Below are 25,527 nucleotides of genomic sequence, written 5' to 3' on the forward strand. Positions count from 1 at the left end.
ACACAGAGTTTTTGAAACGCTTTTCTGTCTATACAGTGTAAACTATCCTCTGGAGGTCTGAGTATTTTACTGACTACTGTAGGGATCTACCTTTATGCTGTTGTAGATGCCAAGTTCAACCATCTGTGTATTCACTAAAATAACAATCTTTCTACATTGATGTGCTGGAACCTTCTTCCAGTGCAGTGTGTGAAGTCGTCTTTGTTTTCAGTACCACTCACAGCCCTCTCTGCCCTATCATTTCTCATTCCTTTCTATTTTCCATTTTCAGAGCTGCCTTTGCCTGTTGTTTTGCTGTCTGAGCAGCTCTTCACACCGACAATATTTGTGCAGAAGTGACCTTTACTGTTTGAAACCTTCAAATCTCATTTGTGATGTTGCTTCTCTCATCTCTATAACAGCATGGAGCTGCTGTGCATGGACCCTTAAGGAAGGGTAAAGGAGGAGAGGACAAGAGTTGGCTTGGGTTCAAAGATCCCACGTTCTGGGCCATCAGGAGAGCAGAGTGACAGCTCCTCCAGCACTGCATTGGTGCAGAGTAAAATCCCTTACAGGCTGGTTCTGACTGTAGTTAGGTCAAATAGGAAGGAACATTTTTATGGTTAGCAAGTTTAATGAAGGATCAGGTACCTGCCCTTATTCACGTCATCCTCAAATACTCCTGGCCCTTTGATCAATAAGTTTTAGTACTACTATAGGATCTGATAAATCATTTTGGTATCATTGTCACAGATGATTCAAGTGATGCTGTATTTCCTTTTTACGTGCTGCTGTGAATATGGGGAAAAAAAAAAAAAACAGATCGTGGGGTAAAATATGCCATTTTAATTCATTGTTTAGGTATGGAAATTCACTTTAAGAAAGAGTGATAATTATTTTAGGATAATTTTTAATGCGACTAAATTAGCATGGTTATTCTTTTCTCTGCATCATAAGATCACAGCTCTTATGTGTCGTTTATAGCATGAACAGAACCACATAAAGATATTACGTGGTTTATTACTTTTATTAGCATAGGTATAGAATTTGTTTATAAAGACCAGAAACATTGTGGTTATACAAAACCTCATACAGAGAATTCATAACTTTTTGTGAATGTTAGAGGCAGAGATGTATTCTTCTTTAGACTATCCATGTGGTAAGCCAGCACTGCTGGCTAAAGGGGAGGGATAGAGAAAGTGGGAAGTGCTCAGCAAGTTTGCAAGCTGTCTGAAATTTAGAAGAACAATTTAAGATAGGAAGGATAATTAAATAATTGAGACTGTATTCCTATAGCATGCTGTTGAACACACGCGCAGTTTAATGTTGCTTTCCATTGCTTTTCTAGAAGTTTGTACAACTATATGTTCTGTACAGCAACACCCAATTTGAGAAGTAGTCACATCTCGTTGTTTTAGTTAATGATTTATGTGTTTTTCTACTGAATATCTTCTTGTACAGTTCAGCAAAACTGTTCAGTCAGGCATTTTTTTGTTTAAGTGAATGTAAAAATTGTTTTGCTACTAATTGCTAATCCATTGTAAAGTGGATTAAGATTTTAGATTCTCCCAGTGAAACACAAAATGTAATTGAAACAGTTCAGCTCAAAGAAAGAGCTTGCTTTGGTTTTGTGTAGCAATCAAGAAAAGTGGTCAAAGAAATTTCCAAATCATCTTAGATGTATTTTAAAATTAAAGTGTGTTCTTCACACCGGGTCTTCCGCTGAAATTGGCTGGAATGCTTTCTTTTTCGTGTGAGCTTGTATTAAATGCCCAGAAGTCTGGTAGCAGACATAGAAAACATCAAGCCTTTATTTTTTACGTTTCTTTGTTGTGGAGTAGAGTCTGTTATTGTTTGTCAAACTGGAGAGAGAACAACGGGTGAGTGTGCTGATGGAGATGAAGGCAGGGGTAGCACTGCACACAGCTGTGCTGTAAACATCAGCAGATCAGGTTTTGTGTTGATTTTTCTTTTTTTTTTTTTAAAGCCCAGTGATTCTGATTCTTGTTCTGGTTGCCTTTGCTATGTACAAACTGAATTAATCTCCTTTGATTATAAGTAGATTAATATGTGTGAAAACCATACTGTGCTTGGGAGAGTGTTGATGTGTACTTTGTACACCACATTAAAGTTTCATGGCCCTAGCCTGCACTGAAGAAATGGCAACATAAGCTGTGATGTTTAGTGGCTATGCTACATCACATGCAAGCATTGCTGTTCTCCCTCCATAAATGTCTTCTCTCAGGACCTTTTTGTGGATTTCATAGAGTTTATTCTTCTGTTTTTTTCTGCAACAGAAAGCACAATGAGCAGAGTGAGCAGATTTGATATCTATCACAGCAGAAAGGCAGGAAAGCATGGAGTCAACGTAAATCCACTGGCTTTAGACTCTTGGAGAAAATGCTTGCAGTTTTCTTAGTGCAATGCTTCTTATTATCATTGAGTTTGCGCTGCCTTGATGAAATGTTCTATAGTCTAATAAGCCTTTTGCTCTTTTGTTAGTCAGTCACATCTTGCCAATGTTGGATTTCAGTTGAAACTCAATTTGTCATTTTAAAACATAGAAACTGTCATCTGGCATTCTAGAAACCTAGAAAATTTTTAATTTGTCTCAACAATTCCTGATATCTCACTAAAGTAAATGCGTGAAACTTCTCTTTTTTAAATGATATTAAATTCTGGTTGAGGGGGTGATGCAAAAAGTGGTACAGCCAGAAGCTGGGAAGCACTGTGATATACCTCCTAGGGCACTGTAATGTCTACTGAGATGTTCTTTTAGACTGTGTACAGCTGTTATGTGTCTTGACAGCTGGATGTGATGTTTTCACATGGGTGTTCTTCTCCTGTAAAAGTCAGAACTCAAATAATACTGAAAACCGTAGTGAAATGGAAAACAGTATTTTTATGTCAGCTTTTAGTGACTCTCAACTGCTGTCTGCAGAATTTTTTCTGTTTTGTGCTCTTTCAATTAGAGGTCAGCATCTATCTCATTCTAGGGCTTGAGAGAGAGGGTTGCACAAAAGGAAGCATCTGCAATGAGTAAATTTACTACTGGTTAAATTTCAAGAGGATTTTCCTTACATGGGTCAACTGCTGTTTTAATTTTCTCCTTCACATTTTTTTCTTAGAAGTCTTTTTAACCTGGAAATTGAATAAAAAAAAGAATATTATTTGGATGAGCATAGAAAAGAGAGAATCTGAATTTATTAGACGTGCAAATTTTGAGAGTATGTGGAATATAGTTGGAGGAGAATTTGTGTATGAGAAGGAATATAATTAGGAGTGGAAGGGAATTGTAAGCAAAGAGAATATAAGAACCAAATGAACTATTGCAATAAGAGAACAAGACACTATATTGACTGTACCCCGAGCCCCTTAACATTGAACAGGCTTACAAGTAACTGCTACTATTTCCTTATCTCATGTTGCATATTAGGAAAATTTTCTTCTCTGGATGAGAAGCATAGGAGCACACTGCTGAGGGAAGTAGTGGGGTCACTGTGCCTGGGGGTGTTCAAGAAGCAAGTACATGTGGCACATAGGGACATGGTTTAGTGGGTGTGGTGGTGATGGGTTGATGGTTGGACTTGATCATCTTAGAGGTCTTTTCCAATCTTTATGATTCTATGATTATTTCCTCTTATTTCTCCTGCAGGCTGTTTGTGCCCATTGTTGATTCCCTCTGCCTTATACTTAACCGATAAACTTTCAGGAGCTGGGACCTGAATTTAATGTGTGCTTCTAATCTCATTGTAACTCTTGTTGATGGGACAGGAAGACACAAGAATGATATTTTTCGAGCTTATTTCATATATTACTGACTATGAGATGTGAGTTAGTTACTAACTGCAATAACATTACAAAGTGCTGGCTAATTTATGAATACAAAGTAGTTTCTTGGGGTTTCTCTCAATTTTTGATGCATGTACCCACACTCAATTGACAATATTCCATCCATGCAAGTGTGATATTCTTAGTTTACATTATCTGTTGCTCATACCAGACAGTTCTCGTTCCATTTGTTGATGTTTTACACGGCATTTTCTATGTAGGGTGGTAAACCCAGGCACATCTGCATAGACGTGTGCAGATGAGTTATCCCCACAAGATTCAGGAACACATCAATTGAATTCTTCATTCTCGTTCAAGCATAAATAGGAAGCAGTGTCAGGAAAAAAGTCCAGCTGAGAATTTCATGAGTGCAGTTTCTTTCTGAACCAGATGGGTGTGCAATTAGCAAATCTTTGAATATTTTCTGGATACAAAGCATTTATTTGTGGTCCGTTGCATTTTCCATATTCTTCTGAATTTATAGAGTTGAGGTGCAGTGCATTACAGAATATCACAAGCCCAAATAGTGAGCTAGTTTTTGTTGTTGTTGTTGTTGTTGTTGTTGTTTTGTTTTTTGTTTTTTTTTTAAGATTTTTTTGAGTGATTTTGTCTGCATGTGGTCTTTATTTGGAATCTTGAGGTGGTCATCACTCTATTGTATCACTGGCAGTTCTACAGTTGCACCTCTATCTAGAACGAGGTTTAAACTTGGACCTCCAAAAATATAAAAACCTCTTTGTTTCTAACACACTATAATGGTAATAGAGAAAAGTATTCTGTATTATGTCTTATGCCTTTCTGATTCAGCAAATAATCCATTTAACAATCTATATTGATCTGGATTAAGACGATGTTACAGTCAAACATGTCAAAAATCAAGCTGTTTGTGATCTGATATATCTGGGAGGGAACTGTTTTGGAGATTGGTAAGAGCATAGCTGTTTTACTGCAGGTACCCAAGGTAGCTTGTTTAAAGGTGCCTGGGGTGTGTTCAGCAGGAGCCGTGGGTTTCTATGCAGCTGGGAGCCATGTGCATTTAGGTCATGTTGGCATCTCGAGCTGCCTTGGCTCTGTGGGACCTTTTTCTAGTACTGCTTCATTTCATGAAGTTCTGCTAGGGCCTTGTCTTGCACTGATTCAAGGGAAATGTGCTTACTTGTTTGCATATAGAATTGGGTCTTTTGTTTAAGAAACAGCATGTGAACAGCTAGTTTAAGGAAATCTGGAAGGAAAGGTGCAACCAAAGTTAAAATCTTGTGTTGACTGTACTGGGTCCCGATAAGATCATCTAATCAGTTACCAGACTGTGATAGGGACAAAAATGTCTGCATGTTGTACTTCGTTTCATAGCAGGGTTGCAACTCACCTTCCAGACAGATTTGTGTCTTGTGAAGCCTTTTACAAGAGCAGATGACAAAGCAAACATCACAGTTTATATGTGACTAAAGACTTAATTTCATTGCAAGTGTATTGTTAATGTTTCCAGGTTTCAGATTTTGTGGTGTGCTCTATCCGTTTTAATAAATCAACATATTGTAGTAGTATTTAGTTATGAGGAATTTCAATATTCCAAAGGCAAATATTGTCGTTCCAAATCACAACAGTTGAAATTCTACAACATGTTAGTCTTCTCTCCACAATTTAGTCTGTATTAACATTTCATGACTTCACTTGTAAGACCGGGAAGCTGCTGAAGTGGGTCACTGAAGTTAGGTGAGGAAACATGCATTAAGCATGATGCAATGAAAGGCTGGTATCCTTGGATTCTGCTTGCAGCTGTTACAATTGAGACAGCTTCATTGGGAGTCCCTCCTAAGGGATGTCTGGATATAATGCAAAATAAAATACTGAAGTTCTTCAGCCTTCCCAGTCTTTTAGTGTGCTTATACCTGTCAAATTGAATTCACGTTCTGCCTACAAATTATGTCTCTTTTAAAACAAACAAACATTTTTTTTTTCAGAGAACAGTTGCATTTTTATAGATAAATGCGTATCAATAAAATGATTTGTCAAGTAAAACTTGCAGTAATATTTTTTGAAAGGCAGAGAAATAAAAACATTCTGTTTGAAGAATATATCATAGATCCTAAACATCAATTGTTTTTATGTTGCAAAGGATGAACCCTAATTGCATGCGAGTCAGTGGGGGCTTTATTTCAGTAAAAGTTAACTGTTAACTTCAGTGGGGTCAGAGTTTGGTCTTATTTGGCTGTAATTCCTGGAACAACATGTTATTTTGTAGTTTATCTTCAGCTCTTCATGCATGTAGTCTGTCGTTTAATATAAGCAGAGCATGAAAGGGAATTCATTATTAGAATACGAGCAAAACTTTTAACCTGATCCATGCTTTTAATCAGTCCAACTCATTTATGTGGCTGTTCTCCCCATGGTTTAAGAAAATTGGTTTTCCAAGGAGAGAAAACCGAGCAACCAGGAAATTATGGAGAAGATGTAAACTGAGGTTCTTACTTTATTGCTGTTCATATTAAAAATGCAAAGCTTAGGATAGGAGTATGTTGGATTCATTTCCATAAGTTTGTGCATGTATGATCCGATATGATGTCCTAAATGAAGCCCAGTAAGAACTAATGGTTTGCCTGGCAGGAGGATGTGGAGGAGGAGGAGCCACTTGTTTCAAAGAGCCTTTCTGTACTGACGCATGCCTTGGCAGGGCAGGTAGAAGCTGAGTGGGATACATTTTCTGGAAAAAAAAGAAAAAAAAATCAGGATTTTGTGTTTTCATCAGTTTAACGAAGTGAATCTCAGTGAGGTAGGCTATGCATTTCAACAACATTCATTTTTGATTTCTTAAGCAGTACCATATATTTGTGTAAGAATCCTTGTCTGTTCTACTATCTAATGATTTTTTAAAAAATTTTTAACTGCTCTTCCAACAAGGTGAGTCCTCACCATTATGTCTATTCCAAACTCTCTTATCAAAACTTAATCATCTGGTCTCATAAACTGTAATTTTTAAAAATTTCTCTTTCTCACATGTCTCCCTCCCTTGCCCCATGCCTTTACTGTCTATCTTCCTCCCTATTACCTAAACTCTGTACCATTCCAGTCTGTCTTCAGATATCCTTTTATTCTGTATTTGGCTGACAAGGCCTCCATTCAGTCATTCTAAAAAAAGAAGTAATGTGATGCTGCCTCCAAGGCAAGCTCCTGCAAACAGCTAGTGCTGCTCCCCAAGCTGTCTTGGTACGTGAATACCAACAGTGACATACACAAGAAATGTTATGAGTTCTCATTTTATAAATCCAAGGGGAAGCTGATAATTAAAAAGATAAAGGTGGTAAAATATAACATGTTACTTTCAAGGTTGGCTAACATCATTTGTGCTTCAGGAAGAGCTGATTTAAGGATAGCACCAGTCTATATTACAGTGTATGAAATAGTCTTTTTGAAATAAAAAAGTAAAACACAGCGTGAAGCAAAATACACTATGGTAGAGGAAGCAAGGAACTAATAGCCAGGTTCTCAACTGAGCTAATTACTATAAGGAATTTGTCATATTTGCCCAGTTTTATTTTTGGGGTGATCAGAATGGGGGGGGGGGGGGGGAGTTTACAATAACTTAATAGATCCTTTAGCTAAGAAGTCATGACAAACACTGAATTTATACTGCCACTCTAGTTCTGAGCAACTGGAAATGTCCTTGTTTTCCTATAGTTCTTTTCACGTAGTAGTTGTCACTTCCATTAAAATAGGTCCTGAAACTGTAACTACTTCCTGAACCACTTCCAAACTTGGTGGTTCTGGTCTCAGAATGAGTTTGCAGAGATTCCCATAAGAGGCCCCTAGTATTGCTTCTTCAGAATCAGAGAATCGTAGGGGTTGGAAGGGATCTTTGGAGATCTTCTAGCCTAACTGCCCTGCTAACACAGGTTCCCTACAGTAGGTTACACGTGAAAGCATTCAGGCAAATTTTGAATATATCCAGACAATACTCTACAACCTTTCTTGGCAGTTTGTTGCAGTGCTTAGTGCTTATCCTTAAAGTATAAAAAGATTTTTTTTCATGTTCAGATGGAACTTCCTATGTTCCATTTTGTGCCTATTGCCCCTTGTCCTGTTATTGGGCACCACTGTAGAGAGCTTGGCCCAATCCACTTGACTCCTGCACTTTAGATATTGAAAGGCATTGATGAGATCCCCTCTCAGTCTTTCTCATAAGAGAGATATTCCAGGCCCCTAATCATCTTTGTATCCCTCCGCTGGACTCTCTCTAGAAGTTTCTTGTCTTTCTTGAACTGGGGAGCTCAGGACAGGACACAGTACTCCAGATGTAGCCTCATCGAAGCAGAGTAGAGGGGGAGGATCACCTCCCTTGACCTGCTGTCCACCTTCTTTTTAATGCACCCCAGGATGCTATTGGCCTTCTTGGCTACAAGAACAGACTGCTGGCTCATGGCCACATGGTCAGCTAGGAACTTCTCTGCAGAGCTCCTCTCCAATAGCTCAGCTCCTAATTTGTGCTGAGAAATGCAGTTATTTCTTCCCATGTGCAAGAATCTACACTTGCATTGTTGAACCTCATAAAGTTCTCTCCATCCAGCTCTTGAGGTCTTGCTGAATGGCAGCACAGTCTTTTGGTGTGTCCTAAACTTGCTGAGGGGTATATTCTACCCCTTTATCCAGGTCACTGATGATGTTGAACAAGACCACTGGACCCAGTACCTGAGCTTTGCCAGACAGTCAGTTCTCAATCCACCTAACTGTCCACTCATTATCTCACAATTGCTAAGCTTACTTACGAGGATATTATGGGAGACAGTATCAGAAGCTGAAGTCAAGGTAGACAACTGCTCTCCTCTCATCTAACTAGCAGTCATGACATCATAGAAGGTCATAAAGATTGATCAAGCATAATTTCTTCTTGGTGAATCCACATTGAGTGCTCCTGATAATCTCATTTGCTTCCACTTGCTTGGAGATGACATCTAGAATAAGCGATTTTATCACCTTCCCGGGAATTAGGTGAGACTGTCTGGCCTGTAGTTTCATGGCTCCTCCTTCCTGCCCTTTCTAAAGTCTGGAGTGACTCCTGCTCTCAGAGATCTCTCCCGTTCTCAGTAACCTTTCAAAGATGATGACAGCAGTTTGACAGTCACTTCTGCCATCTCCCTTAGTACTTGTGGGTGCATCCCATAGTGACCCACGCATTTGTGTTTGTCACATTTGCCTGTATGATCTCTGACTAGATCTTCCTTGGCTAGGGGGAAGAGGGAAGTCTTCCTTTCCTCAGACTTTCTCTCTTATCTCCAGGGTGTGGGATTCCCAAGGGGCAGTCTTAACAGTAAAGACTGAAGCAAAGAAGGTGTTCAGTTTGCTGTCTCAGTGCCCTCCATTACCAGGGCACCAACCTCATTCAGCAGAAACTTAGCAGTTTGGCAGGAACTCAATGTAGCTGTTTATTAGCTACATGAATGCTAATTCAGTCTTGAAATTTTGATAGGAGAAAGTATTCATTTATTTCTTTATTTTTATTATTGGAAATCTTTGCTAAAGCATGTTAGGTTTTTATATGTTGTGTCTTTGATGAAAATTTGAAGCAATAACACACTTCTAGCACAGGTCTGTATTCATATACTTTACTATATTATAAATTAGAATTCTGTTTATTTATTCCTAAATTTATCTACTTTAGAATACTGTGCAGAATCAAAGATAATCCTGGTTCTTCATACCAAGGGTAGGATTTGCTGGATTGATATTTCAGGCAGTTCAAATTGTTATACAAGGCATAAGATATATGTGCTTTAAAAATTGCTGTAATGAAGAATACCCACTCATGATGTGAAAGCCTGTAGATTATGTATTAATAAGGTTATTCAACATTTCCCTCTAGAGTTCTGTATTTTTTTACCTTGCTAAGCTAGGCTTTTGCTTGAAATTAGATCTTCCCTTCTTTTTCAGACTCTGATAGATTTGCTGGGTGCCATCCGGTTCTTAATTAAGGAGAATGACTAATTGATTAGACCTTGGAAGTCGTGTGTGAACATAAGGTTGAGTTTGCAGGAGTGGAGGGGAAAGCCTCCTAGGTAAAGCATTTCAGCACTTATGTCTTCTGTAGCTATATGATTCTGGGTGTCATAAAACAGGTGGTTTCCCAGGAGAGGATTAATTAATTATGCTCTATTTTTTGAGTGTGACATTTGAGATACTTGAGTCTAGTTTGTGAAAGTGCTGAGCAACAGAACTTACAAGAACTGACCTCTGAACATACAATTTCTCTGACAAATTGGGTTTTCATTGCCTCAGCACCTGGTTTTTAATAAGTTTTTCAGTTCTTCCTCTCTCTATGAAATGGAAATAATACCTTTCTCCTTTCCTTGGAATTTTGCATAACTATTCTGTACTATGTGCTCAGACATTACACTTAAGAACACCAGAGGCAGCCCTACAATTAAGTGAAATTTTTTCTTCTGAGTTTGAAGAGAGAACAGTGAATAGGTTCAGTGCTCAGAATGCAACAGCAATGTGAAATACAATATTAAATAATTACTCTGTAAATGAATAGTATGCCCTAGACAGCAGCCTAGTGAAAGTGGTCGTTTAATTAAATGTTATGGTGCGTATTCCTAAGAGAGTTTTATTAATGTTTCTTAGCCATTCCTAATTCCAATTTTAACTCCACTTTTGAGTTTTTTTTGTTTTATTTTGCAACGTTAATAATGTGCTTTCAAAATATTTTTTTTGAGTTTAAATATAAGCAAGTATGGTAAACAGAAGAAATCTGTGCAGAAAAAATTGGTGTGTTAATGTACAAATAAACAATAACTTGCATTAGGGCTTTTGAAAGTACATGGATGAATGTGGAAAAACTTGTTGCCTATCTGGCCACTCATGTTTGCAAACAAAATATCAGTAGAGAAAGCTTAACTTATCAGTGCAGTGCAGAAGAATTTTTTTTTTTTCCAAATCTTGTCACTAAAAACTCCCAACTTTTGTATTTTCACGATTAGAATGAAGAGAGAAGTACAGAAATTTGCAGTGCATCTGGAAAACAGGACATTGAATGTTGATTTTGAGTTGCCCTTAGAGGAATGCTTGGCTGCTTCTCTCCAGGAAGGCACTGCGTTAGGCATCAATGCCTAGTGTTGATTTTGGTGTAATTCTGGTAAGAAAACTGTCTGCCATGTAATCAAGAAGGATTTGTGGAAGGAAACATCAGTGTTGGAAGCATCTGGTCCCTAAATTTGCCATTTAGATTGGTCGTAGTGGAAGAACATCTGGAGTGGCAAGGGACCTATTAGGATCATCAACTCCTGGCTCCACAGATGGCAACCTAACAGTTAAGCTGTTATTTCCAAGGGCGTTGTCCAAGAACATGCAGTGAGATACCGTAGATGCTGCAACCACCTTGTAGCTACAAATCTTCTAATCTGGAACTCTGCTGTAGTGTAGATTCATAAAGTAGGCAACAGTCTATTAAGATATCAGGCATTTTATTGGGGTACTTTCCAATGTGTGAAAAAAAAGAGTCTTTTAGTTTGGTATGGCTGATATTTGTTGTGGATGTTATTCTGACACACCTGCAGCAACAGGTATAGCAGAGACACTCAAGTTGATTACTTAGCTGGTGACAACTCAGAAGTACGGTGTATGGACCAGGGGATGTGAGATGGCTGTTGAAAGAAAGGACACCTCACCTATATTCAGCTTTGCCTGAGGCAGCACTTTCTCTGCATGTTTCATGATGACGTCCTTACCTTGCCACTTAGTTGACACAGGCAAGAAAACAGACTTTCTGGTTGGAAAAACTCATCATTTGTACTCAGAGATGCATTAAAACACTTAAAGTTCAGAACAAACAAACATGCATGCTAAATTTAGTGCTTACAGTGAGTTAAATCCATAGTGTTCACAGCTTTTCCTTGCTGCAACAGCAGATGGGTTGTTTGCTTGTAGGTTTTTTTTTTTTTTTTTTAAAGGGGAGTTACTACTTTCTGTCAGCTAGAAACCTGAGTCGTTGCTCGGCTTACCTCTCCCTGCAAGGGAACTCTGAAGTTTTGAAGTGAAGAATGCAGTCATTCACTAAGGATGAAAAGCGATGGAGTGGGGAGCTGGTGGAGCTGATGTGCTGCATGGGTCAGTAGTGAGCTTTGCAGTGAACTTTGTAGCTTCCAGCAGCAGGTTTGCTTTGTAATGAAAGGGCATTAGAGCTCTCTGGGGACAAACTTTTCACCAGAGCCTTTGGAGGGGTTTCATTTCTTAGTTTTGAATTACTTTGGCAGTAGGCTGCCTATCTGCTAGTTACTTCATTTGGTGTTTTGGCTTCGGTGCGCTCTGCTCAGAGGTCAGCTGCATGAAATAACGTTATACTGCACTTTCATCCTAATGTGCATTTTCTTAATTGAAACAGTTTGTTTTTTGATTAAAAATCACAGGTGCTCTTTTATTCTAGTGCTTTTTTGCAACGTGGCACTTTTATTTTTCTTTCTTTTTACATGTTTGTTAGAGTTGTACAGTTTTTTCTATGAGTGCAGAAAAGCATAATGTATGCATATATAAGGAATATAGGGAATAAGCATCATTTTTTACTTACTTTTCATTAGAAGTAGGGTTGAAATTAATTGTCACTACATGTTCTAACAAGTTACATGGAAAGGGATTTTCTTTTTCCACTGTTGTCCCAGTAACAAAATATAAACTGTGGTAGTAGTTAGTCAAAACTAGCTGGGGTTACCTTAGCAAGAAGACACGTACACTTCTGGGCTGGCTTATTAAATTCTGCAGTTTGGAAAAATTGTGTTCCTTTTAAAATAGCTACCCACAATGGAACAACAGTTGTAAGTAAAGTTAGTTCTTGTTTTCTTTTGTTTCTGAGATTCTGTTAATTAACCAAGATTGATTGAGATTGTTGTTTCATTAACCAAGCTAGGGCTTCTGCCTTACATGGATGAATTACTCTCGTTGGAAATGCTGCCTTGCTGGATGGAAGCTATAGGAAAATGTATAGATAGAATAACTTAGGTTGAAAGGAACCTGTTCCAACTGCCTGCTGTAGGCAGGATTGCCACCCACCAGATCAGGCTGCCCAGGGCTCTTCCAAACTGGCTTTGAACACCTCCAGGGATGGGGCATCCACAGTCTCCCTGGGCAACCTGTGCCAGGGCCTCACCACCCTCTGAGTAAAGAATTTCCTTCTAACATCTAACCTAATTTTCCCCTCTTTTAGTTTAAAGCCTCTCTTCCTTGTCCTATCTCTATCTGCTCGCCTGCTTAAATTCAGCCCCCCTCATACTTCTAACATATTTCTGAGTACTGGAAGGCCACAATGTAGTTTCCCCGGGGTGTTCTCTTCTCCCAGCTAAATAAGAAAACTTCTTCAACCTTTCTTCATAAGAGCACCAAAAACAGAATGTTTTTTTTTTTTTTTTTAATATATCAGATTTTTCTCTCAAATACTGCTTGCTTTGCTTGAAAGTTAGTTTCTTAATTCTCTTTTTGAGCCTTCAACTAGAATAAGTGTGAAGCTCTGTAGAGGAAAAAGAATATGTCAGAAACTTACAGATCTGGAGTGACATGGAAAAGGTGTTCTGGAAACTGTCCTTATCCTGTGCAGAGTTTCTGTATGGTACATGTACTAACTGCAGATTTCATTGTCACAGTGAACACAAAAATTATAGATGTTTTAAAATGATCAGTGTCTTCCTTCTCCCCCCCCCCTTCTCCCCCCCCCGCCCTCCTCCAAATAATCTGTAATGGAAAAAATGTGTTTGTGTGTATGTGAGTCACATACTGGAGAACTACACAAAGGCTTTGCAGGCTTTTGCTTGTCTTGTTTTTGCTTTTGTTCCTGAATACTCATTTCTCACAGGTGTGAGGAAAGGTATACAGGGCTCCATGTGGCCTGGGGTGCAATCTTGTGTGATTTCAGGCTATTTTGAAACACCTCAGTATCACACCGTGACTCAGATGTCCATGGGTGTGGACCTCCCATGACTTTTTTTTTTTCATTTGTTTATTTTACTTCTTCTGTTACCTTTGACCAGTCTGTCAGAAGTGTTTTTAGTGTAAAATGTAGGACGTGACTCAATCCTCTAGTGATTGCAGTAGCTGAAGAAAGGGTCTTGTTTTGCTACCTGGGCTTCTTCTCAGCCACACTACAAATAGCACAAGTCAATGAAGCAGCTGCAGTTCTGTTGTACAAGCTCTTAAGGGATCTGGCTATTTATTATAGGCTTGTGCAGGTCTAGATCTTGCCCTGCAGCTCCAGCTCCTGGGGGCTGTGGGGCACTTGTACCACCCAGTGACCATGCATAGCTCTGTGGATGTAGAAGTGGATGCTTCAGCTGGGGTGGCATTGCTGTTTCTTTAGCATGGCTCTGAAGAATACATGTACGTACATCCCACCCAGAACAGGATGCTTCCTTACCCTATTCCTTTTGATATTTCCATTCAGTGTCTGGCGGGCAGCTGTTGATGCTGCCACACCAAGGAGCAGTAGCTACTAGCAGCAGCCTGTGTAGCACTAGCTGGGTCTCATCAGTGGGTTAACCAACACTGCTATATATACCATGGAGGTTGAAAAGAAAGAGGGTGCTTTCTATGACTGAAGTGTATTGGAAGAGGTGTGATATTCCAGTAAAAAAAAAAAAGTTACCGAAAAGCTGGCTTTCATAAAAGAAGGGAATTCCTATTAGTAAATAATGATTTATCAGATTTCAGAGGCTAGCAGTAGTATTTATACTTCTTAAAAGTTTGCTTTGATTTTTTAATACATTTTATGCACCGTCACCTTTTCCTAGGAAGTTACATTTCCATTAGCAGTGCTCCTATTCTAACAGTGGTGTTGTATTCCTGGAAGAACTTACTTAGATCCTCTGCTGAAGAAACCTTTGGCTGACGTACTGCAATTTACTGCAAAACATTTCTATGCTATTATTTTAATTAGATGTTTCAGAGCTTCTAAAGGCTATATTGTTTTAAAATGTTAATTCCTTAAAGCTGTCCTTAAAAAAAAAACGTGCATAATTTGGAAAGCTGTTGAAAACCTTTTTCTTTTTCCTTTTTACCTCCAGATGAACGGGATAAAGTACAAAAGAAGACCTTCACAAAATGGATAAATCAACATCTCATGAAGGTCAGTTGATTTTTCTGTGATGTCTTGATGACTGAATATTACAGCAGTGATCGTGTATTATACTAAATGTTTGATTTTAGAATGCAGTTTCATTCTGTGGTGGTAAGGTAGTCAAGCTAAGATCATCTTAAATCACAGAGTTTATGGATATGTCTTTGAGCAGTCATGAAGGTGCTAAAATACTGCTGTCTGATAATCTAGGGTGTTTGAATACTTGCACTTGAAATTAAAATAAGACAAAGTTTAAGGGTTTCTCTTTCTTTCAGCAAAGCTTGATTTTTTTTTTTTTTCTAGCATTAGACAGCCATGTCTTTTGCAACATGATAAGACAAATTAAAAAAAATAAAAATAAGTACAGTGTTGAGGACAGGAAAGTGACCTTGCAAAGGATAACTATGTCAACCAGTGATATCCGCATGCATTAGAAACAGAGGCTTTCTAGGGATGAAAGTCACTTTTCTTTTGAGTAGCACTGAATTTGGCCTCAGGGACAGAGCACATCATTCAAACAATATGTACAGATTGTAGTCAACAGAGAACCAAAGGCTGTGAGTTCACCTTTGCTGCATGGCCCTTCAGTTCTAAATTTAATCTGCTATTTCAGCGCCAACTGTCTAGCCCAGACATTTCTCTGGAGAAACAGATTGTATAATTACTGAACATAACTGACTTTGATTTCTTTTCAGAGGTTGAATTCATGTAGAAGTCACATTAAATAAAAACGTATCTGTAAGCTGTCGGAGCTGAGATTTAATTAATGAGTACACTGTTCAGATACTGTTGGAAGAATTTGCTTGTGTTCATGTTTAGAGAAAAATAACACTTCTAGAGAGTGACTTAATTATCTCTTCTTGTAGCTGTACTTGTACGTATTTAAGAAATATTGGATGTAGAAGCATTACAGGATTTATTCAGGGATATTTAAAATAAACTTATTTTTAATCTTCTTGGATCTTTAGAGGATGCAGCATTCTAGTTTTGCTTTTAAATATTTGAAACCAGAGTACTTCTTGGAAGCAGCATGACTTAGGGAGCAAGCATGGCCCAGAGGTGAAGTTGATCACTATTTTTCTTAGTGAGAGAGAGACCTGTCTTCTGGAGTGCTGTTTCAGTCCTCCCCACCATGACTGAGCCATCAGAAGCAGTCCTGACATTAGCAGTTCTGCACAGCCTTTCTGTGACCAGGCTGTCTGTAGCTACAGAACCATACTAAACATTCCAGATATGTTTCCCTTTATGATTTTCCTAGACCCAAAGGAATCGTGCTGCATAGAAACAGCAGCTCCCAGCACCCTATTTTAGACATTTCACCCTGGTCCTGGTATACCCAAGAGGTCACGTGCTCTTGCAGCAGTCCTCTGCTTGCTAATGAGAAAAGACAAGGAGGCTGCAGACTTGCTCTGTTCCCTTCTGAGAGTACTCTGGATTTTACTTTGGATTTACAATGTAAGAAATATATCCGTTGTCCATGACTTCAGAGAAATTAGATTTAAAGGGAAAAAAAATCACACAGGAAGTTTGCCAGTACTCTGGCAGCAAAATGCAATCTCCAGATTAACCATCGTGCATTTCTCTTTATAATTGAAGATAATTGTTACTGTGTTTCTAGGGTCTACTGGTCTTCTATATTAAAGATGCATTTTAAAGATGCAGGCTTAATTTCTGCAAAAAATGGAAAATCCTGCCTGAAATATTTAGAATAATCTTTTGGTACAAGTTTAAAACAATGCCTGTTTCTACAGAAGAGCAGTGTACTGAAAGTGTTGTACATAATTATTTTGCACAGTTTTAAAACGTGCAGAGTCATCGTTGCCACCTCTTGTGAGTAGCTTAGAAAGGATTTAGGATCTAAACCTGTAAGGAAATCGCAGTGAAGAGTTCACACTAAATCCTTGTGACTTGCATGCCAAGGTCAGTGGCCTCAGGCCTTCATTGCCAGACAGTTCTTGGTGTGAATGATTGTAGAGAGAAATATTTATCTATTACTGGCAGTGATTTTTCATCTTCTATAGCTCACTAAACAGTTCTTTAGTTGAATTCTAAACCTACCCAAACACAATTTATAGCAGCTCAAGTTTATCTTTTGGAGATACTCAGTTTGAAAGCAGTTGGTTATACATTGTCAATTTTCCATTCTTACAGCGTTATTTCTAGAACTGTGACTTGCATGGAAGTTAAATTAATCCCTCAAATGCTTTCTGTTAAAATGCAAGGGCATATTTATAAAATTCCACATAATGGAAATACAGCAAAAGTAGTGCCGTAAAAAAGTGTATTTCTAACAGTCATCAAGTTGTCTTGTTCTGTGCATTAAGTTGAATTTGAGTCATAGTTTTCAGCTTTATTACCTTGGGTTTAATACAAAATGCAACTCATACATGCTCACTGCTTGCCAGTAGCTTGTTGAAGAGGAAAAAAATGAAAGTGTGAGAATCAGCTTATTTCCTGCATCTCACTAGATTTATACAAGCTAGATGTCTAGAATTTTTTTATAGTTAGCAGAGAGGACAGATCCTTCTAGATGTCTTAAATATCTGCCTTAGAGAAAGATAAGTTCTGGAAGTGCTTCCCATTCACAGCCTGAAAAAAGATGTAAACTGTCTTATCTGTCACTGTGCTATGGTTCAGCAAGACCTGAGTACAGAAATTGTGAGAGACTATGGAGAGCAGCAAGTGTGCACCATTCTTATTAGGATGGGGAGAGATTACATGTTTCTTTTAATATTTTTCCTTTTGGTATATGTTTTTTCCTTTCTCTCCCCTCACTTTTTTTCCTCTCTTCTGTTTCTTTTTTTTTCTTCATTTTTTTCTTTCTCTCTCTTGCCTCTTTTTACTTTTTCCTTGCTTGTTGAGTTCTTTTCTTGCCCGTTTTAATACTTCTCATATTCTCTTGCAACCTAATGTTCTGGGGAAAGTACTGGACTTTTATTCCTTAACTGTTGTATAGTCAAAAGAGTTTTTTCTACGTCAACATCATAATGCTTTTATGGGTTACCATCATTTGGTTGGGGATAGCAAGGAAGCCTACTGTCTCCTAGTTATCTTCTACATTTAAGAGACTTGCTGAATAACCACAAAAAACATGGCTGAGAAACATTTACCCTCCTGCCCTCTGCTGCCCATTTTGAGTTGGTTTCAAAGCACGCAAGAGCATACTAAACTTCAGTGAATGAGATTAATCCCTTGTCAGTTCAGCTGACTAGTTAAGCATGTGCTTGTGTACTTTGCTAAACTAGAGTATAGTCAGTGCAGAAATATTTCCTGTAAGCAGTCGTGAGATGTATATTTTTACAGACGGGTACGTAAGATGCTATTTACCAAATTCAACCATTTTTTGTATTTCACAGTTCAAGATCAAATGGACTGGCAGTGCAGCTTTTTTAATGCTGATCTTTTTCTTTAGAATTTATAATGATTTTCCTAGGGATGGTAAGAGCATTGCACTCATTTAGGCTACTGTTTAACATCTGATGGCTGGGCTCTGGTTTATATGCTGCCTTTTACATCTTGTTGACATACAAACTGGAAAGGTGAGATATCAGACTTGCCTGCTGTGTGGTAGGAGCTTCCAGAAAGAAATTCACATTCCAGGATAGGTTGGCAGTGGAGTGGAGATCTTAGGACTTTCTATAGAAGTAAGTAGCACCTGACCTAACAAAATGAGCTTTCCTTTGGGGAGCTTTCCTCTGGGGTAGCATTGTTAAAAGAGCCTGAAGTGAAATGCAATTTCCAGAAAAGCCTGGGAATTCTTCCTTAAATCCCTTTGAATCCCAGACCCTGAAATGTAAAAATGTAAAAGCAGACAATCTTTCTTTCTCATTCAATCCTTTTTTCAAACCAGTTAAAAATATTTTTGCAGTACTACGGCTTAGTCTGGATAGATTAAACTGGATATTTTGAAGTATTTGAAATTTATTTATCACCAATTATTGTGTGCTGAAAACACAGTGTAAGGGAAGGTAACCAGACACTAGCTAGATCAAGGCTCTAATGGATAACAGAAATACATAAAAAATAATAAGCACCTACATATTTTTCCTGTAAGGATTTTTTCCTTCGATGGAAGGGATTGTAGAGAACCTCATACTCAACCTTCCAGCAGCAGAGTGGGCCCAATGTGGGGTTGATGGGCAGCTGCACTGCCAGGGAGGCTGTCCTTCCATCTTGGGCCTTCAGCTGGCGGGGCCTTGGGAGAAGCACGCTGGTTATGGGAGCAATGGGTAGCATCTCTGCACAGGGATTGGTTGCTCCAAAAGCACTGCTAAAGGTTTTATGAGCAAGAAAGCTTTTAAAACTAGTTGGACAAAATGCTTTTAAAATTTCTGTTTTCAAGGTCCACATTCAAAATTTTGAACTGCATTGCTGTGGTACATTGATAGTGTGTTATAGAGATAAGTGTTTTTCATAGTGCAAAGACTAAATGAATAATTCAGAATAGAAACTTGACACTATTGATTCCTGTGAGTCCTTCAGACAACCTGTGGTTTGCTAATGGCATCTTGCATGCATAGCTTCATGAAATGTCCAGGTATACATCTAATGGCAGAGGAGCTGTTCTGATATAATGTAGTCATTACTTGCTGACAGATGGCACTTCACTGACACTAGTGATTATTGTTAAAACTACTCTACAATATCTTCTTTTTAGCCGTGCAGTTGATCAGTTGTTTAACATTCCCCATCTCCTCTTCTAGAAAAGAAAACATTTTAGCTCTACGTTTATATTTATTTTAAGGGATGAAACACCTGGTGTTAGTCTAATCAGGGTACCATATGTAAAAGACAGCCTCCTCAACACCTTTCAGTTTTGAAACACACTTTGAAAAAGCAAGCATGTGGTTTTCTTTTTCTGTGTTAATAGAAATAGTAAGCAGATTGCTTGCTGTGAAAGCACATGCAAATGAATATTCTGTGTCTTCCCAGTTAATTCTGACAGCTGCTATAAACTGTGCTAGAACAAACCTGGAGAACCCTACTCCAAGCACAGTGTACAGCTTGCTGTGCTCCCTGCTTCAGTCATTGGGTATGGCTGGGTTTTCTCCCGTTTCATTTTTAACTGTTCAGCAGAACCTACTGATGTCTGAATAGACAGATGTATATTTCACTTTTTCCTCCTGAAAACTATGGCTGTTACAGTTCAAGACACGTAAAACATCTTGCCTAAATAAGAAGTATTTTTTTCTTTTCAATTCATTCCTTCACAAAAATATTATAAAAATTTCTTTTGGAAAAAAAAAGTCAGCAGTTAATGTTGTAAAGGAGTATTGGATTTCATTATTAACCTTGGAAAATGTGTGCAATCATAATAATTTGTACCACATTTTGTATACGAATTTTTCAGAAATCTTCCACTCAGAAGTAAATGACACAGCATCTCTGATCTGCTTAGAATGTAAAAGCAGTTCGCAAAGCAGATCACCAAGCAACTTCAAAGCTTTGGTGTTTATTAGAAGTTTAGATGAGGAAAAAGGTAATCAGGAGACGGTGAGGAGAAGTAGTGACAGTGTCAGAAGGGAAAGCTGATTAAGAGGAGGAAATAAAAGTTTTAGGGGCTGATGATAAATCACGTCACAAAATCTATCTGCATGCAAATAATTAAATAAATCCAAGTCAATAAAAACTGTGCCACAGATTCAAGTTTATTTGATCCTCTTTAATGCATGCAGACTTCATATCTAATTGGGAACAGGAAAGAGAATAATTGAAAACAGTACATTAAATATGCATGAAATATAGCTTAAATGCATTGATATTTTTATGGCATGCAGAACTTTTGAACCAAATGAGTGTATGTGTTTATAATCTTTTATGATTTTTTTTGTTTTGTTTGTTTTATGTAGGTTAATAATGTAAGGAGAATTAAGTCTACCGTGAGCTTACTCTTTAGTGAAATAGCACCACAAAAACAATTTCCAATAATAGACTAATACATTAATAGATTAATTCATTCTCTTTTTGTGGTTTTGTTGTTTCCAATTAGGTCTCAGCTGGCACAGATTTTATTCCTTAGAGATCATAAGAGATAAAATTCTACCATTTGCAATTAAGTGTTGGATTTAAATTAATTGTTAAATTATGCATGGAATTATATTTCCTCTGTATACTTTGATGTTTCTACATTTAATAATCATTTATATATCAGTTTAGAAATACTTTGGCTTGATCTTGCACCTATGGGACCAAGAGTAACTGTGCCATTGGCTCCAGTGGGAGCAGTGCTTGTCCCAATACATGGACTCCAGATAGTAAGCAACTGCAAATATTCAGTCATAAACATTCAAAAATATTTTGTTCTACAACAATATTTTATATGCTTGGAAGAGTGAGGTGCGTGACTGCATAGGGACATAAGAACACATCTTAGTAAGCATGCTTTTCCTGTAGCATGTACTGTCTGTTACAGGTGTTTATGGTGTTTTGAACAGGGAAATGTAAAGATAGTAATGTAATTTTTAAAGTCCTCATTTATCTACTGAAATGCAGTATCTGAAATTTAATCAGAATAGCGTTGAGTCTGCCAACCTTGTATGTTTACTTGCTTCAGGCATTTATGGAGCATATCACCTCTGGTCTGAGCTGGTGTGTTCCTATAGTTTTAAGCTGTGAAATCTGGAGTTGGTTGGTTTTAATACCTGATGTAGCCATTATGTTTTATTACTTTAAACAATTCATCCCTAATCAGGCTTTTTTTTGGCATGGGGTACAAGCTGAAAAGGAGAGAGCAAACTGGAAGGATGAAGGATGGAAAGAACTGGTTGCACTGTGTAAAAGAACACAGTGGAGTATCTCTGAACGAAGATAAAATGGTGGTCGTGACTGCTGTCCATCCAGGTGTTGAATTGGAACTAGAAGGACAGGAAGAGTTTTTTTGGTCACTAACTTGCATTGGAAGCGCACGGTGCTTTGTGATAATCATTTATCCTCATAGCTGACAGAAAAAGCAGTTGTTGGACTCCACATTCCCTTTGTGGCCTTTGCATGAAATAACTGTTTCTCTGACACAGCTCAGCTGTTACTTCAGCAGATGCAGAGCAGGTCAGGGTATACTGTATGTTCTTTGCAGGCCCGTTGCAGGAGTTTGTGTGGCTACCCCTAGTGTGGACATATCTGTTGGGAGATGACTGCCATGCAAAAAGACCTTCAGTCTGTCACTGTGCTGGAAGTAACACTTGTTTTATCAGGTTAAGAAAGTTGCTAGCAAAACTACTGGTTGGTTTGGTCTTGAAGATGGAGAGGGACTGCTTCAGAATCTAAAAGGAGAGGAGAACTTAGCAGCAAGCAATTGGAAAATCTCAGGCTCACCTTTCAAAGAAAAAGGAGAAGTGAAAGGGCAAAAAGCCAACAATGAACTTCTAAGCAGCAGAACACAGCAAACTTGGAAAACCAGTAGGTAGGGTCTCCTGGGGAGGTAAACTAGAAGTGAGAGGAATGCAAGAGGTCTGGCAGTCACTGAACACTCTTGCGTTGAAGACACAAAGGCAGGCTGCAGACAGGCAGCACAAATGGATGTGTTAAATGAAAAGGAGCCATAGAAAAAGTGGAAATAAGGGTAACAGGACTAAAGACTTGTATGAAAGGACTAGTAGAGCATGATAGAATGAAGTCAGACAAGCAAAGGTCTAAATTGACTTACAGTGAAAGAGTGACATAAAAGTCTACAGGAGTGAGCAAGGTTCTATAATTATATCAGAATATGAAGAAGAAAGGAGAAATACAGATGCATTATCTAGGAAGAAAATGAGATATGTTATTGAACAGTGTGGAGAAGGCTGAAGCACTCTGACTTCTTTAGAGTACAGAATGCTGACTTGATGAAACGTTTTAACAATATGAGAGTAAAATTCAGGTAAGTTAAAAGGATATTTAGATGAGTTATGTGCTTTCTTGTTGCACAGCTTTATTCACTCAATAGTTAGGTTGTCAGTTATAACATTTTGTCATTTTATTTAAGAATTCACAAAGCACTGGAGGCTCCTAGGATTCCGAACTATAGCAAGCACAGTGCTTCTCTCCCAGGCAGAAGAGAAGAATGGGGAATTACAGACCTCAGAGAGTAATTCATTCCCTAGGAAGACAGTGGAACAAATTACTGAACTATCAGTTATCTGACCTGTGGCTGGACGACTGATCCTTGAAAGCAAGCAGACAAAGGGAACACTGTGTACCTGGTGTATCTGAAGTTTTTATGTGCTTGCACATGTAATCTCATTAGCAGATTACTATCAAAAGATTGAATGAGAGGTTCACGGATATAGTTTACTTGGATATCATTGTCAGTGACAACTGCAGCTAAAAATGGCATAAGGAAGAGCCAGGGCCATCAGTGTGGTTGCTGCCCCTGCTGCCATTTGGTGCTGCCACAGCATCACCTGGCTCTGGGAGGCCACACCAGTGAGCAAGCACTGAGTACCCTCTCTGTTCTGCATCCAGCTCTGTCACTTTGTCCCTGTAGTAATATTCCAGGTTTTGTAGTGCTGTGGCTGTACCTTTCTCTGGCTCAGGCCTTGTGTCACATAGGATGTGTAGTCCTTACATTGCCGTGGTTCTCACAGGGTACAGCTTCCCAGTGGGATAATACTTGTACCTAGGAAGCTCCATGAGCTGCAGATTTACTCCTCATCCTCTCTGAGGGCCAACACAGTGCTTAGGAGACAAGGAGATGGTTCACAGTTCTTCAGTCTCATAGGCACAGGTGGCTCTCTTGTGGTTGTGGGCATGTGGTTGTGAAACCTTGTCTGGCTGCTCCAGATGTAGATCTTTACGGTGACAAAAGATTTGCAGACATCTGTAATAAAGCAATAAGAAGTAAGAAGCTTTCTTGGAAAATCACGAACAGGTTATGATTAATCTAATTTGTTTAGTCTGAAACAAAGGAGACTGAACAGAGATGTGATAACATGTTCTCAGTATGTAAAAAGGTGGTTAAACAGAGGAGGGTGTGAACAAGTTTTTTCCAAGGTTAGACGTTAAGGAGGGAGCAACAAAAGAATCAGACTATTTAGTTTTAAGACTAGCAAGGCAAAATACCCTCCTAAAAGGCAGTAAACATAGTAAAACACTAAAGTGTACACATCATGTTGTAGAATTTCCTTCATTTGAATTTTTGAGATTAGATGAGCTTCTCTGGCACAGGCACAGGCTTCCCAGAGAAGCCCTTTGGATGCTCCATCCCTGGAGACATTCAAGACGAGGTTGGATGGGCCCTGGGCAGCCTGAGCTGGGAGGGGGCAGCCCTGTGCACAGTAGGGGGGTTGGAACTGGATGGTCTTTATGGGCCCTTTCAACCTTTAGCTATTCTATGATTCATCCTATGAAAAATCATAAAAGGCTACTGAGGTGCAAAAGGGAGGAGGGATGGACATCCAGTGAATTAGTCATAACTGGCACAAGAGTTGTCAGTGAGCTGGGAGCATTTGTGGTACCTTTCCTGACATGTCATATGTGGCATCTGTCCTTCGTGCTCTCTGCAAGCTGCTTGTAGAACAGAGGTTACTTAGGTGAAATAGGTACTAAAGCTGGTAGTATGTGCTAAGTAGGTTCTAAAGCTCTGTAACTGATATTTTTAGACTTCAAATTGTGGCAATAATAGCATAGATGTCTGTTCTGTGTTAGTAGTAGGTACCTATTACTGACCTTGTGTTTCTATACTAGATGGGCTCCACTCAGATATTTTTGTTGATCCCAATACACAGTTACTAGCAGCTGACCAAGACTGTGAAAGTGTTAAGAACAGAGATAGTGGTATGATAAAGATGATAAGGGGAATGGGATCTATGCAGGTTTTCTTTCTGTCTAGACCTTTGCTCTGATACTGGCAAACCCATATTAGTTGATGTAGTCCATTACTTCAGAAAGATTTGAGGTGTGCGGGCTGGAATGGAGACAGGATTTATTTTTCCTCAATTGACGGAAAGAAGGATTCTTGACTCTTAGGGCTTTCAGTTGAATGTTTTCTGTACAATAATTATGCTTGAGATATCACACAACTACTGAAACCAGAAAAGGACTCGTGGATGTGCATGCCTGTGTCCTAGTATTTGCTACATCCATAAGATTATGCACCTGCTTGCATACTTGTTGATTTGGGGATTAGAGGAATACTGGAATGCGTGTCATGAAACCAAATATAGGAACATGAGAAGTGTAAAGACAAGGTTTAGTCATGCTCTGAATTCTTGGTTGGTTTTTCTTTTGTTTTGTTTCTTTTTAAATATTAGCAACAGTATATTTACCTTAAAGCCATACAAGTTATTTATTTTTATTATTATTTTTTATGTGATGTTTTTTTATTAAGAGTCGTCTGGGGACATAAGAAACAATGAGACACAAAACAGGGTAGGCAAAAGCCATGGGTCAGTCAGGTGATGTAGTTTTCTGGAAGGGATGTGACGGTTAATGTAAACAAAGAATAATGACTTAATGACAAGGACAGGGCTTCAGAGGGGTGCAACACTGAGTTTAGATCACAAAGTACTAATGCTAATGTGCTGAGCATTGGCCAGATGAATAAGTGAAGGATCAGTCCAAGGATGCAGCCAAGGATGAATTTTCTGTTAGAAAACATCTGCTAAAAAGAAATATCTGGGGTGCTGAACTTGCTTTGTATAGGAGACTTGTTGAAA

At 38.6% G+C, this 25,527-nt stretch overlaps 1 protein-coding gene across 23 annotated transcripts in view; it reads left to right on the forward strand.

Moving 5' to 3' along the window:
* The window catches only part of DST (dystonin), a 297,941-nt gene that overhangs the window by 81,876 nt on the left and 190,538 nt on the right, over positions 1-25,527 (forward strand). For all 23 annotated transcript variants that reach the window (XM_090136236.1, XM_090136226.1, XM_090136238.1 and 20 more), the window contains one exon: positions 14,844-14,905. In XM_090136236.1, the coding sequence (XP_089992362.1) occupies positions 14,844-14,905 (62 nt within the window). The remainder of the gene's footprint in view (positions 1-14,843; positions 14,906-25,527) is intronic.

Source organism: Phasianus colchicus, chromosome 2 (assembly GCF_987193195.1).
Source record: "Phasianus colchicus chromosome 2, bPhaCol1.hap1.1, whole genome shotgun sequence".
Taxonomy (NCBI): Eukaryota; Metazoa; Chordata; class Aves; order Galliformes; family Phasianidae; genus Phasianus; species Phasianus colchicus.